General features: G+C 35.0%; 1 protein-coding gene across 4 annotated transcripts in view; it reads right to left on the bottom strand.

Moving 5' to 3' along the window:
- Positions 1-15685, bottom strand: part of LMO3 (LIM domain only 3) — a 56402-nt gene that overhangs the window by 37876 nt on the left and 2841 nt on the right. For 3 of the 4 annotated variants that reach the window (XM_041735398.1, XM_041735397.1, XM_041735396.1), the window contains one exon: positions 11076-11289. In XM_041735398.1, the coding sequence (XP_041591332.1) occupies positions 11076-11281 (206 nt within the window). In that variant the 5' untranslated portion in view covers positions 11282-11289. Of the gene's footprint in view, positions 1-11075; positions 11290-15275; positions 15420-15685 lie in introns of those variants that run through there. The other variant, XM_041735395.1, reaches the window with a different exon arrangement.

Raw genomic sequence — 15685 nt, forward strand, 5'->3', positions numbered from 1 at the left:
AGCCCGATCCCAGGATTCTGGGATCATGACCTGAGCCAAAGGCAGACTCTTAACCAACTGAGCCACATACATGCTCCCAATTTTCCAATTATCATCATAACTCAGTGCTATTCTTTCTTCATAAGAACAGAAACTCACATTGGAGGGTCCATCAGTGTGTTCAAATCTTTCCCTATGGTGTTTCCTTGATACGCTCTGACAGTTCTATGAATATGTCTCTTACTCCTATTTACAGATGAATAAACTGAGGCTAGGAGAGGTTGAGTAACTCACCTAGGAATATACAGCTGGGATGTAGCAGAATAGGGTAGATTTCAAATCTGGACTCAGCACCATCATGCTATTTGATATGCCTCTAAAAGCTAAGGATAAGCTACCTCACCTAGTTTGGGAGACACTTAGCAAATTGAAAAGAACTGGTGTGACTTCTATCTTTTTATAAAGTGATACAGAAGGTAAGCAGATGAATGCATCATAATAGAAAAGATGACTAATTTGCCATTAATGATAGTTGGGGGGGAGAGGCAACACCCAATGTGGTAGAACAATAAGAAATACCAATAAAATGATTTAAAATACACTGGCTGTGTTAAAATGAATGTAAGATAAGCTCATGACTTTAGAATCACTATAAAAACTGACTTGTGGTTAAAAATGAAAGGCTCTGTTTACCATCCAGCAGATAAATCCTCAAAGGAAAATAAAAAAAAAATTTTCAATTTAAAATCTCCTGAAAATGTGTAACTTTTTCTTAAGTCACTGTAGAAATCTATCATTGATCAAGAACACAAGTCATTTAACACCTTTAGCCAAATAAGCAAGTGGTTTCTATTGCAAAGATAATTACTAGTTTAATAACTACTCTCACCAAGATTATTTAAATACCAAGCAAACTGTCAGGTCAAGATCAAGCAACTTTTCCTTAATATCAAGCTCAAATCGATGCACTCTGGTAGGTGAGAATCACAAAATGGTTAGAAATACAGGTCTTCAACTCAACCAGGATAAGATGGTAGGTAGTGCAGATGTCCCAGCTACCAAAAAAAAAAAAGAAGCAGAATAGGAGGGCCACTAGAAATTGTAACAAAAAGAAGCACTCAGGATGTACACAGTGACAGCAGAAATTTAAACTTGTAAAGCCATTTGGCCACCACCGATCTTCTCCTTGCTGTCTTTGGATTTCTATGTGATGAAGTATAGATGGCCTGGCCACTGTTTTAAAAGCTCACCCACTCAAGCTATGCCTCTGAAAGATTTCAAGGCACATTAGGACAGCTTCTCAGCCCATACTCATTATGCATCCCAGCCCATTTTATAAATATAAATACAGGCACAAGCAGTTTGATTTGTATTTAAATTTTAAACTATTTTTTTCATTTTTAAAAGATAGTTTGTACATACATATCCCACTCTCACAGAAATGCATATTAATCTTTTAGTTTTGAAGATTAATCCTTAGCTCTTCTTGATGTGAAACTAAAATTAGTGAACTGGGGGTTAGGTTAGGAATGGGAAATATGAGTATAAACAGAACACTTATGTAACATTTGCCCCATCTCATGAAGAATATGATTAAGTAAGTTGTTTTAAATAACAATAGGACTTTGATGAATTTTCTCTCAATGCTGTGTTTGGAAACATTTATAATAACTAGAGTAAATATGTTATTTTAAATATTTTATACTAGAAAATAATTTAATAAGGCTTGGCTTTTCTTTTTCTTCTTTTTTTTGGGGGGGGGGGCTTGACTTTTAAAATAATAAAAGTAATCACTCTTCAAAGAACCTTTGAAAAATCCACATCTTTGCAATTTTTATTACCTAAGTATTCACCAAATATGAATTATACTACAATCAGGGAAGAGCTTAACAACATCTTTGGCCATGGTGTTATACCCATGCATGCTATGTTGGCAGCCTTAGCTCATCAATATGGACATTCCTTTGTAGTTCCCCTTGAAATACTACAATGTATAAATTGTCCTGATGAAGTCTGTAATCCCAAATGGAACTCATTCTGTAACAGCCTATCGGAATAGGCTTCACAGAAATTCTCAAATGGAGGTATTATCACTTCCTTATGGAACATTTAGGAAAGTATAGGAACATCTTGATTGTAACAGTAACACTGAATACCACAGGGCCACATAATGGTTGTTTCTAATCCTTGTCTCTTCTGCTTTTATTCTTTCCAACCATATTAACATCCTTAGTGCTCCTTAAACACATCAGAAAAGCTTCCATTTGCAAGGGCTTGGTATGGGCTGATCTCTGTGCCTGGAATGTCCTTCATATACAACCCTGTGGCTGGCTCCTTTACCTTCTTAGTTTTTTACTCAAGTCACCACCTCAACAAGAACAATGTTGAATAAGAAAATGGAGACCAGTGATGCTAAGCATTTTATAAGGAGTGTCAATTGTACCTCTGTTGATTGTACTGATTTCTGTAATAAGAGAAGAAAACAATGCAAGCTGCATGAAGGTTACAGAGCTAACTCAATCTTACCCTGCATCCAAAATATAACTATGAAGTTCAAAGCTTAGTTTCTGTAATAGGACTACTGGCTTACATAAGGATCTTTACAGAGCCCAATATTTACATATTATTCATAACTTCTCTTCCTCAAAAATTTTCTAATCTCTTCTGAGTATACCTCTTCTCATTCTCTATATTGCTTTGTTGGGACATAACTAGGCTAAAACTCTAAATATTTTACTTAGTTATTTGACAATAGTGACTCCATCCGTTGTAGAAAAATTGAAAAATAATTTGCCCTTAAATTCTTCCCAAATTTCTCTTACTGTCTACCTTATCCTTTACTTAGTAAAATATTAATAACTTGATGTTTGTACATTATATAAAATCAATTAGAAATATAATATCCCACATTAATTATTTATAGGAATGAAGTACTGGCACTCAAATATTTGTTAAGCAACGAAATTGTTTCTTTTTTTTTTAATTGTTAGATAGTAAAGCATGTAATCACAAATATAAACTCCATTCTACCCATTGAGCAAGGATGTGCTATGGAAAGAAGGATTCCTATAGCTCAGAAACTTTCCAATTTTTTTTCTAATAAATAGTCACAGAAAATACTAGTTTATAAGTTTTAAGGCAATTGAATAACTTATAATATTTTGGATCTTCCAAAGCACAAATGATCTCTCAGTGGAAATTCACACGCAAAACTTAAAGGCTTTAAGATCATGTTCACAATATAGTTGAACTTCTCACCTATAAAATACAAAAAATCCTGCCCACTGGAACTAATATTCATACTTCGCATGACAGTTATGACTGCTTTTTCTATTCACCTCTCTTACTCCCTCCCCATTCATTCAAGAAAAAAAAAAAACCTCCAAACAAAACAAAACAAACAAACAAACAAAAAAAACCAAAAACCAGGTACTAATCACTCATCTCAACCAATCTAATATGTAGCTATTGGTCAGAATATATTTTTATTGAGTAGTTGGTAAATACAAAATAAGCAGCATGTTTAATGCCATAGGTTTTTGAAGTATAACAGCCCTGCACCTGCTATGTTGAGGGAAATATGAGCCATCTATTAAGGGACATTGCTTAAACGATTTTGAAATGTTGTAACAACAAGAGAACAAAATAATTTCAAGAATAGTATGCACCTCTCTTAGAATTTTATAATCAAAACATAGCATTGTTTTAAAAGTTTTAGAACATGAGAATAAACTAGCAAGTCCAAGATGTTCTTTTTTCTCTTGAAATTGCCTGTTGGGATCCCACATCATAAAGGAGATGGGAATTTATTTTTTCTCAGTGGTATTTAGATTACTACACAGCACTAGCATTAGCACATTTTATGAAGTTTCCTTCCCCTTTACTAGTCCTTGTCATATTTGATATTTATGTTTACTAAAACTGATTTTCTATTTTTATTAGTAGGATGGGTTTAATGTAGATGACGCTTTACTGCATTAGTAATAACAATTTTATTTAAATATGGCTTTGTTGTACTCCTCTGCAAATAATCTTTGAATTCCTAAGAGTCTTTTATTTTCCCTGTAGCCCAGTTGGAGAGTTTTTAATATTAAATTGAATCATAACAACACATGCTGGTTAGAGTCTAACTTAATACACACAGCTTAATGTTAATTTTCCAACTTCAAATCAGAGATCTGACTATTCCAAGATGATTATTTATCTCAAGTGTGATTTTTGCATCATAAAAACTGGCGCTACAAAGGAAACAAATTTAGCAAAAGATTTAGAATCTTTACATAACTACAAAAATATCATTGAGACTTATTGAGACAAAAAAAGTCTATCAAGAAGTTAGGGTAGTATAGGGAGGAGGCAAAAGGCACAGATGAATGCACAGGTGACTGATGTGTTTCATTTGTGAATATAGTAAATATGTTGATGAGTATAATAAAAGGGTATGCTTAGGTCCTAATTCCTTTAGAGGAAAGTTATCATTAATATCAGTAATCAGGGGGCAAAAAGCCTCCATGAGCATAAGATATTGCTTTAAAGTAAGAAATAAAAAATCTAAATGCCACACGTCTTGCTTCACAATGTAAATTTCCACTTCAAAATAAAGTTCTTATAAATAGCTTGAAAAAGAAAATATATGGTTTAATCATTAAAACAAGTATGCTACGATGGTAGAAACAGATATAGAATAGAACTGAGAGAAAACAGAATTGAGTGATAAAGATCACAAGGGACTATATTTAGGCATTCTACACTATTCTAAAACTTGTCCTTCCTCTTAGGATAGTGAACATCCTATAAGATTAAGTCAGCGCTATAGTTACAATACCAAGAAATTAGCTGGCACCAAGTAGCTAATTTTACAAGTTTCAAAGCCTGTCAAACTATGGTGATCCGGTGAAAGTCAATCATGACAAAAGTTAATGTTCATTCTAAGCTCATATGGATTCTACTATCTGTATATGCAGCATGCATATACATACCTACACCTCTTTAATGCTTAACAGGGGGAAATTCAGCTTCTCTGTAGGAACAATCACTTATATAAGCCAATAAATATTAAAATGAAAGAAAAATGCCTTTTTGGAGAAACGTGGCTAATCCAAATGTTGTTTAAAAAATATCTGGTCAATTGAACAGAAAGAATATTGCTGTTTTCATTTTTGCTTTCCTTGGTGTCAAGATCTTGTCCTGCATTTATAATTCTTATGCTGATTAAAGTGAGAACTGTGAGTTAATTTTTTTTGGAAGACAGGATGAAGTTGCGGTATATAATTTTGAGTAACAGAAGCCATTCTCATAGGAATAGGAAAATGTTTTCAAACCAAATGCAAAAAGAAGATTTCAATGCCTCACAGGGTAATGAAGGAAAATATAATGGTTGCTTAAGGTTGGTGCAATTCTTTTAGGATATATAATTTTTATGTGAGGCAAAAAACTGAACTACATAATACATTTCTACAATGCATATATTCATCAAAACCATTTACAAAATTACCACTTTCAGCATGTTTTTAAAATGAGATTCCTTAATAAATTATGTTTATGCAGTCAAAACACAACATTAAAATTTATTATTAGTCACTTAATGGAAGTTAATGGTGAGTTTATAAATGAAGTCCTGGCTTACTTTGATATACTCTAAAAGCAACCAAAAATAGAGATTCTTTCCCAGAGTTCTATGTATTTTAAAGTGCCAAATAAGCAATTTTAGCAATTCTCAAATGTAGTTCTTCCAGATGCATTTAATCCTAAATATACTTGTAGAAACAGAATATTTTTCTGCTAAGTCAGGTATGTCTAACTTATCCATCTTATGTGTAAAAACTATCCTGACTGAAGTATTCCAAGCTTTATAAAAAGATTTTTTAAAAAACAGTAAAAATATAGAAACAGTGTGAAGTTTTTTCATATTTTCAATATTCTGGAGGGAGGTATTTTCAGTGAAAATATCTCATCTATAAAACAAGCCAAAACAAGAGTCACAAAACCAAAATAATTCATTCTGTTAAATACTCATTCACCGAAAATGGATGCATTACAGAATAATGATAGAGAGATATTGTGGATAAATTTATATATGAGAAATTCTATATGTAGATGAAATATTTTTAACAGAGATTGCTGCAAAGGGCTGTCGCTTAGAAAGCCCACCAATCTTTCCTCAAATGAGGGGCACTCTCTCAAAGTATTGGACAAAACAAAATTATCGCTCCTGATTTGTGCTGGTTCTTGAATAGTATGCAGTCTAAAATGTTTGAACTAAAACTCAATAATGCTTTCCTATGAAAGACAAAAAAGTAGACTTAAAATTACAACTTCTTATAAAGCTATGAATAAGGAAAGATCATTTACAAGGAATGTAACACTATTTTTTAGCAGAGTCTAATATATACACATATGCTAAAATATTTCATAATCTAAAGTTAGGTAACAAATTAAAAATGATGAAAATTATTATTACAATGAAATGTTAAGAAAACTCAAATGAAGCTTGTAGGGAAAAAAGTTCATTTGGGAAGAGTTTAATTCTATATAAAAGTTTACATTTTCAGCATTTATAACAATAAAGTGATTTTTCAAATAATAAAGTTGCAATGATTTCTGAGGAAATCATTTCAACTGTCTATATTGAAAAGAAGACAATGAAGGAAGAAGAGTATTTATTCAACACCAAAAAGTATCTATTCAATGAGTTATCAGATAAAATAATATAAACAATACATTTGTGTTTACTTTTAAGGTTGTAATTATGTACTAGTATAAATTTAACCTTATATAAAAATTTAGAAGCACCAGATTTGATTAGTGTGAAATAAAGTTAGAGCCAGATTAATACTCTATGTAGCATTTACTTTTAATTTTCGGTATGAAAGTTATTATATGATTATATTAAAGCATGTAAAATTTGTAGTCAGCATAACAGTTTCAAATCCTTTTTCTTAATTGGCAACTATGGTGGCACATGAAGCATCGTTCTCTCCCAGCAGTTTAATTTAAACAAATCATTCTGAGATATAAAAATAGCAAATTACATTAGATTTTATATAAGGCTTTTTTTGGCTGCTTATATAGGAAGAGCTATAGGCAGCTTCCATGCTATACATCACAGCTAACGGCTTTGAATACATTTTCTGGTGAGATCCCCATTCAGAGATACAAGATCTAGCCTACAGTGACTTGATGCTTAAAATACACACGTAAGAAGTTATAGGTTTAACAAAAAAAAAAAAAAAAAAAAAGGAAAAATTTCCCACTCTCAAGTGGGAAATTCCTGTATTCTTTACTGCCTCCAAGTTGAAAAGTAAAGTAGTTTGTTATTTCTCCTGGTTCTGACTTTTTAACACTTGTCACAAAATTTTAATTCTAAAACTCCGATTACATGTTAACTACTCTTTTCACATTTTCCAAACTGGAACAAGGATGACAGATAAATTAGTAGTGACTAGAGTTCTGTAAACATCATTACTAAAACTCTGCTGTATTTACACAAGAATTTTTAATCTACTTTGGGCATTCTAGTTCAAGGTATAAAGATGCTTCCCTGCCTAATTTGTCATAAGTTGAATTATAAAAATAAAAAAGTTACAAATGCATTGGATACATTTTTTAACATATACATTTCAAGGTCTTGGCTTATATATATTGATGGGCAGATTAGCTTCATAGATAATATCAGAAAGCATGTTAAAATAGAGAAAGTTTCAAAAGTCAATCCTTCTGTTCCTTTATGTAATGAATTTCCAAAGGCAGAGAACAATCCTACAAACTGGCAAATTCTCTCTCATTAGATATGTGCATTGCATATTCTACAGAAAAATAAAAGATGGTATTCCAGTCCCGTTAGGGAAAATGAATAGTTAAGATCTGAGATTCAGTATATAAATGGTAGAATCATTTTTCCTTTCCTTAAATATAGCTAATTGTGCCACAAAGAAGGAAAAAAGTCTAAGTGAAATCATATAGTTTCTATAACTCTAAGAAAATATCCTCTGACTTAAATTCTCGTGTTCATTATTCAAAGACCTTGAAAAAACATGTCATCACTTTCGTTACCCAAAGTAACACAAAATAAAATGTTATAACTTCAAGATTCATTGTTCAGAATTAGAAGTGTTTTTTGTTTTCTTTTTTGAAGGAGAATTAGGAAGCTAAGTACAATTGGCAAAAAATATTTCACTCTTCTTTAGATACGAAAAAATTATTTGGTCCAAGATAATACCTACAATTAATAATTTACCAGTACAGATAAAACTATTTTTTCTTTATCATTTTCCATATTCTTACTTAGATGCCTACTGATTTAGACAGAGAAATACAAACCTGTAAGTTATTTACAGCTTGTTTGGTCGCCTCAAAGAAATTACATACCATCCAAATACCAAAAACAAAACAAAACAACTTGAGAATAGTATTTAAATGGTTAAGCATTGACTGTGCAAAATACAGAAAGGAAATGTGAACTGAGGGAAATGAGAAAAATTATTTTCAAGCTCGAAAAGACAGTCACAAAATATTACTTGCTTACTGATATTACAGATTTTGTGTAGTTAATAAACAATTAGTAACAATTTGAGGTATATTTTTATTTTTCTCAAATTCATCTATTACCTAAAATCATACTTCTCACACAACAGGCATCCAATAAACATTTTTGAATGACTATACCATTCAAATAAATTAATTTATAAAGTTTTCCTAATTATATTTGTCTATCTGACATACGGAATTAACTATTTTAAATATCCAATAAGAGACATATGCTGCTGAACATCTAGACAGTTTCATTGAGATACACACTTCTTACATAAAACTACAAACCACATCTGCAGCATAATCTGTAACACATAACACAGTGTTTTACACACATACCAATCACCCGTTTCACTTCTACAATTTTTAAGTATTGACAAATTACTCCTTGCCAAAGAAGTCACATTATATACAACGAACCTTCAGTTTAAATAAGGAATAAGCTTGCTGTTAACAACTTAGTTTGAAATGTTAACAGTCCTTAGGCTGTTAACATAACAACTGGCCATTAATGTGGTTATGACCAATTTAAGAGGAAATTATACTCTGAGAAATGAAAATATTGGCAATCAGGACCAGAGTTTTATTCGAAAAAGTATGGTTTTTTTAACAAGTTAACAAACATTAAAAGTTTGAGCCTATTAGAAATTAAGTCATAAAAAATCATCTATCCTAGAGAAAGACAAACATTTCTGATATGGAAGCTATTTTGATAAATCCCTTTCAACAAAACACTTAACTGGAAACTATCAAATGGCAGTTTAACATCAGATTTTTATTACCATAAAGAAGAATAACACAAAACAAGTCTAAGGTTTCTTTCTGTGTCTGCTACTATTTTAACAACTGCAAAAACAGTTTAACTCAAAATACAGGTTATTTTACTGGCAAATTATAAATTTTCAAAATCCAGCTATTTCAACCTCCTGTCTTTAAATCTCAGTTAATTTTTATTTTTATTGCTTATTAGAACACCTTAATCTTGCTCAGACTATAGAAACTTGTTTTGGAATTGTTGTTACATAAACCCACTTGAGACACTGCAGTTGTAAACAAATGTAAAAGTCAAAAAAAAGAGTCCAAAAGCCATGATTATTGGTTAGGGGAGATAAAGCAAAACTAGGAAGCGTTATTAAATCACTGAAAGCAAATGCAAACGCTTTATGTGGAAATGAGGCTCTAATTCACAATGAGCAGAGGAAAAAATTTTTATTTCAAAGAAAAAGTTCAAAGACCGAAGTTCTAAGAGAATTCACGGAATAAGTTAATTCTGATTAGTTGTGCCACCACAATAAGGGAGATTCTGGCTATAGAGTCACTTCCCATTGTTGGCACCTTGCATGTATTTTGTGCCCTTGGAACACAGAGAAGTAGTAACAAGTGGTCATAATTAGCCTGGAGGCTGTCAGATGAGGCAGTCCTAAGAGGGGGAAAGAGCAGAATCTGATAAACAGTACTGGATTCACCCTTTTAAACCACTACCAAGCAAATGATATATTTTTGTATATAAAGATTAAAATAATAAGACCAAAAATAACTGAATTGCATACACTGAAGCACCAAATTCCCTAGAAAACACTTCCCCAAATGGCCAAGATGGTTAAGGAGCTATGGCTGATTGATAAATTTTGTGTCATAAAGGAAAAAAAATTCAAAATAAATCGCTTAATGTCAGACTAGAAAAATGATTAATTGTATCAAATATGAAAACCCAAATGATGCCATATATCATTTCTCTAATTTGATAGGTCCTACTTTATTAATATATGTAATTTGCAGCTGAATCAAGTCACAAAGTTCCCTGAAAAGCAAAATAATTTTTCTTAAGTAGAAGTTCATGTGTTGAGTGCTAAATGCTGGGAAACAGGTTGAGTGAGCCTCATGGCTTTTTAAGCAAGAACATGTGAATGGTCCTCAAACTGTTCAGATGTTTACAGTTTAGAGAGTGGCTATCATTTTCCCATAATGATGGAGATCTTTACTGTGTTCATTCCTATAATGCTACTGGCAAGTCTGAGGCTGTTAATGCTCAGTGATACCTCTGTGATGCTCACTGGGAATGCCACTGAGGGTGGGGGGATGTATTCACACTTGGAGAAAGTTTTCAAAACTGTATCATAAGGATGCTAATACATACCAGCTAATTTCAAACTGACTTTCTTTGACAGATCAGAAACTGGAAGACAGCTGAATAACCCCTGTGTCGAGCTCAGCCTACCTTGTCCGTATGGTACTTCTATGTCGGTATGGTACACTTCTATGCTGATTTCCACCAAATACATCCTTGCTGTGAACTGGTGGTTTCAACATGGGCAGTGGAATAGCCTATTTCTAAGTCTGAGCATCCAGGCTGGCCAAATGGAAACACTTTAGATGTGATGTTTTATTGGCCATTACTTAAGCAAGAATTTGCATACGAGGCACCTGGCAACACTTTGAAGGCTGACAGGTCAACAGCTTTCAGGAATATAAGCTGCTAGTAAGGAAATGAAACCCCAAAAAATACACTTACAAAAAGTACTTTAAAAGGAATCCAGTCATCACTGGTGTGCAAGGATAATTCCTACCTCAGATAGTCTCTGCGACAAAGGATAAGATTAGCTTTAGTGTACAGGGTGGAGCCCACCTCTCCCAAACGACAGTCACAGCAGGCACACTTCAGGCAGTCTTCATGCCAGTATTTGTCCAGTGCCTTTAGAAGATACCGGTCCTTGATCTTTCGGTTGCAGCCAGCACAACCTTTCGGCTTGGTGTCTGGCTGGACTGAGAGCATTTGTATACCTAAAGGAAGACAAAAACAAAAAAGGGAGCTGGGACTACAAGGAAGAATCACAAGATGTCAAAAGACCTCAGACAAGTTTCATATTTAATACTGCTTTTTGTCCAGGAGCCCTAGACTTTCTTTTGTAGGGCCATACCAGAATCAAACTAAATTTTGGAAACAAAAGGCTCAAACGTTATAAAGTCCTTATTAAATCATTTATAAAGTCACATCTACAAAGTGGGGGAAAATAATGCATTCATGTTGTACAGGGTAAGCAGACGTTATATACACCAAGCTAAATAGCGTCAAATAATTCGGTAGTGTTCCCCATTCTCTATCTAGAGTGGTTCCTTTGGGAAGAAAATGTTAGGAAGTGGCTAACAATTTTAAAGAAAGCTATTTAACAAACTAGTCCATGTACAGTCTATGAGAGTCAAAAATGAGTTTTTCTTTACTGGCTGGAAATTCACTTGATATGTGCTTGACAGTGGAAGGAGAGTGCACCCTTCTGGGATTACACTAACCTGACTTAGCAGTGGGGATGTTTATAGTTAAACACACGGTACAGTCATTCCAAAAGCTCACCAATACTATATTGCTTGTTTGCATCCAAATCCTTCCTTCTGTGCTCTTGATATTTCAAATTATTCCTTGCATTAAAATTTTTTAAATGAATCTATACTCACAAATGTCAGTCAACGGCAGACTGCATGCTTTTATATAAAACTAAAGTACAGGATTAATTTATTACCATAAACACGCACTTATTTATTTTATAAGGGAAAGAAGAAACAACAGAAGGTAACATCTAAATATATATAAATTACATAAACATATGTACATAAATATATTATGTGCATGTATATACATAGTGCACTAGACGTAGGACGTTTATGTATTTTAGAGACATAGCTCCATCATAAATAAGGAATCTAGCTGGGTTCTGTAGGTTTTACAACTTGACTGGAATTTTTTCAATGAAAGGTCATTCCCTTTTGAGTTTCTTCTTTCCTAAGTGTCCAACACCCAGCTTAAAAAAAAAAGAAAAGAAAAGCTGGACCAACTATTCGGAACTTCATATTAATCAAATAACTCATCCTAAGCACTACAAAATACTGTAGACATCATCGATTCCTGACTCCCTCATTTTACAAATTGTGCTACAGAGGCCTAAGAGAGTGTAAGGACTTGCTCAAAACTGAACGACAGTGAAGTACTAGACTTGGTGGTCTTCTTCAGAGATCCCGCTACTATAGGATGCTTCCTCTCCTACTCATAAAGTTTTAAACTATATAAAACACCAAATGTGGATGCACTTGAAACAGTTTCAAGAAGAGAAACGCCAAGCCATGATCTTATTTTCCCTACTCCAAAGTAGCTAAACCTCCTTTCGTTTCCTCTGATGCCTTCTGATGAAGGCTTTGCCTCCATTACGTTCACAGGCTTTTTTTCTTTTTTTAATCACACAGATAAGAGACACTCAGGCACTGTACCATCAGAGGTGAAAAACTTTTCTAGCTACAAATAATACACCGATTGCACGTATCGTTATGATGTTGAACTTCCATTAGAAAATAACTTCTCTGGTAGAGTACTGGCATAGGGAATGGCAGGGAAGAGAGCAGGGGGGCTGTTCTTTCTGCATGATATGCATAGCCGTGGTAGTCAGAGCTGCAGACTAGCAGCTGGATTTGTACCGACGAGCAGGTGGTATTCCTATAGTCTGCTTTCTGTTCCTTTTCTTTGAAGGAGCTAAGGGTCTAGTGTAGATTAATCATAACCCTTGATAGCTTTGCTAAATCTCACTCTCTAGAACTTCTAACAAATGAAGTTTCTTTGATCAGAACTAGTTACCATCTTCCAGCAAGGTTCCACAAGGAATAAATCCCATTAATTACAGTACAGAACATCTCCAAGTGCCTCTTAACCATATACCTGGGGGGAGGGGGAAATTTTGATTTACTAAGTGACATTCTGTATTTCGTTATTGAAAACATCAAGAGATATGAGGGGCTATTCTAATTAGCCAATTTATCAGGCTCTTATTTTTTCACAGCACAAAGCTGAGAAAAATCTAAAAAATCCTTTTCAGTTGCAGCTCAGCTACATTTCCTTTAGTTGAGTTACCATCATCAAGCGTATAAGGTCAGCTATCTCTATTCAAAACCCTTTGCAACCAAGACAGGGAATACCAACATTTGGCACAAGTAACACTACCCTGCTTGTCTTCACAAAATGTTTTTGTTGTGTTGACATTTTAATTTAGCACTCAGAGGCCAATTAATATTTGAAACTCTTACATTCTGTTTGGCCTTGGGCTTGAAGGAGTTTGATATTTTGCACTCCAGCCTGGTACCTTCTTTTAGAGAACATCATCACATTTCTCTTGGAGAGGAAATCGCTTTCAGTACGATGCAAGTTAACAGTTAACAGTCGTAGAAAAAGAACTATTTAGGAGTCGCCACGTTGCCACGTACCTAAAAGGCACAAAGCATCAGCAGCACCCCCTCCCCATCCAGAAGAGCACCACTGGGTAGAGTCATGCGTTGGGAGCTGAGAAACATTTCACAAGTTGCTCATAGCACATCAGGACTCATAACTAGTTTTAGATTGGCATGTAAATTGTTCAGAGGGAAATTCTTATTGCCTCTGAGACCCTGCCATCCTGAGTTATTTGACAGTTTAAGGGAAATCATAATTAAAAAAAAGACATAAATAATAGCCTGTGCAGTGTGGTGTGCAGAAATAAGTAGAACCATTTCATTTAAACTCTGGTGAGCTTTTAATTGCCTGGATTGCATTGTGAGGCGGCCTAACGGTTGATTGCCTCCATTATGTTTCCTTGTTCTGTGCCATTCATCCGCGCAGTCTCAGCTTCAGTAGTTAACACAACAAAGTAACCACAACTCCACAACACACAGGGGTTTAAAAAAAAATAATCATAATCAAAGATTTGCAGCACTTAGACACAGTCTTTTATATTTTTGGACGAACTGCACATAGTGAATGGAAAACATTTTGTGCCTGTCGAAAGATTCAGAGAGAACAATCTGGGAGAAGGAACAGGAAGAGGGAATACATAAAGGGGGTTGGCAGAGATGAGGTGCCTCAGGAAGATGCTAAAACGGGAATGCAGGTTCTGCAGCTGGGAGCAGTGACACAGATTAAAAGAATTTGGCCAACGTGGCCATTCGATTGCCAAGAGGTACCAAACAAAAGATTTTCTCTCCTCCTGCCCATCTTCATCCTCTCCCCAACCCCCAGACCCGACTGGAGAACTGGATTGGGCCTAAAAGCTTGTTTCTCTCTGTTCACTGGCCCAGAGCATCCCTACAGGCTGCAGCCCCCTAAGGGACAACAATGCAAATAGATGTCCCCAGATCTCAGGCGCTGGAGCTGCTTAACTCTGTTCTGCCCCTTCAACTCCCAACCCCCTCCCCATCCTTCCACCGCCCCCTCCCCTTTTTGAGCAATGGAGCTGGGAACCAATTTGATTCCCTTTTTCTCCAATGCAGCTGCAAGGCTCAGAGATACTGACATTTTTCCACTCTTATCAGTTTAATTACAGTTACCATGGCAGCAAAGTGCTAGTGCTTGGCAAAGGCCAACAAGAGATTTGCAAGACTGAGTTCAATTTTGATGCAGCTCACATGCAAAAAAATAATAATAATAATAATAAATAATAATAATAATAATAAATAAATAAGAAACATACATACACTCTAACAAAGAATCCCTTGCGGAGTTTATGCTCTAGCCTTTTGTGGTTGTGTCTTTGCAGCCACACAGGGATGATTTGCAAAGAATGTAGCAGTATTTGTTGCACCTAGCAAGATTAATTGGTTTAAGCAGCAGTCTTTCAAAGCAGTTACAACAATAATATTTTGGATCTTTTTTTTTTTTTTTTTAAAGACACAAAAGCAGCAGAAGAGCAGGAAAGCTTTTGAGCAGCTAAGAGTGCCGAGCGCCGGCAAAGTGCATCTATGATAGATTGTAACCTTACCAAAACTTTTCTCCTTTTTCTGCATGAGTTGACTTAGGCGTGCCTGAGTCGCAGCAGCTTCGCATTGAGCACCGAGCCCAAGGTAGAAGTGGAAGGGGGTCTTCCTGGATCTGGCTCAAGTGTGGACCTGGTGCGCAGCCTACACCGCCGCCGAGGACCGACTATTGTGCAGCCACTTTGGGAGCGGGTCGGAGCGGCGGCAGGGGGTGGGGGAAGGGATGAGGGCGGCCAGACGAGCCAGAGCGCACACACAGAGCCCCTCGCAGTGTGGCAGTGTGCAAAATGATGGCGAATGACAAAGCCACATGCTTCCCTAACTCTGCCCGTAATCCTAAAATCCCAGCGGCCCCTTTTAGCTTCGCGGTAACAAATGGATTTGATTAAACTGTCACATGCAGCGTTAGCATAGC

Source organism: Vulpes lagopus, chromosome 21 (genome assembly GCF_018345385.1).
Source record: "Vulpes lagopus strain Blue_001 chromosome 21, ASM1834538v1, whole genome shotgun sequence".
Classification (NCBI taxonomy): domain Eukaryota; kingdom Metazoa; phylum Chordata; class Mammalia; order Carnivora; family Canidae; genus Vulpes; species Vulpes lagopus.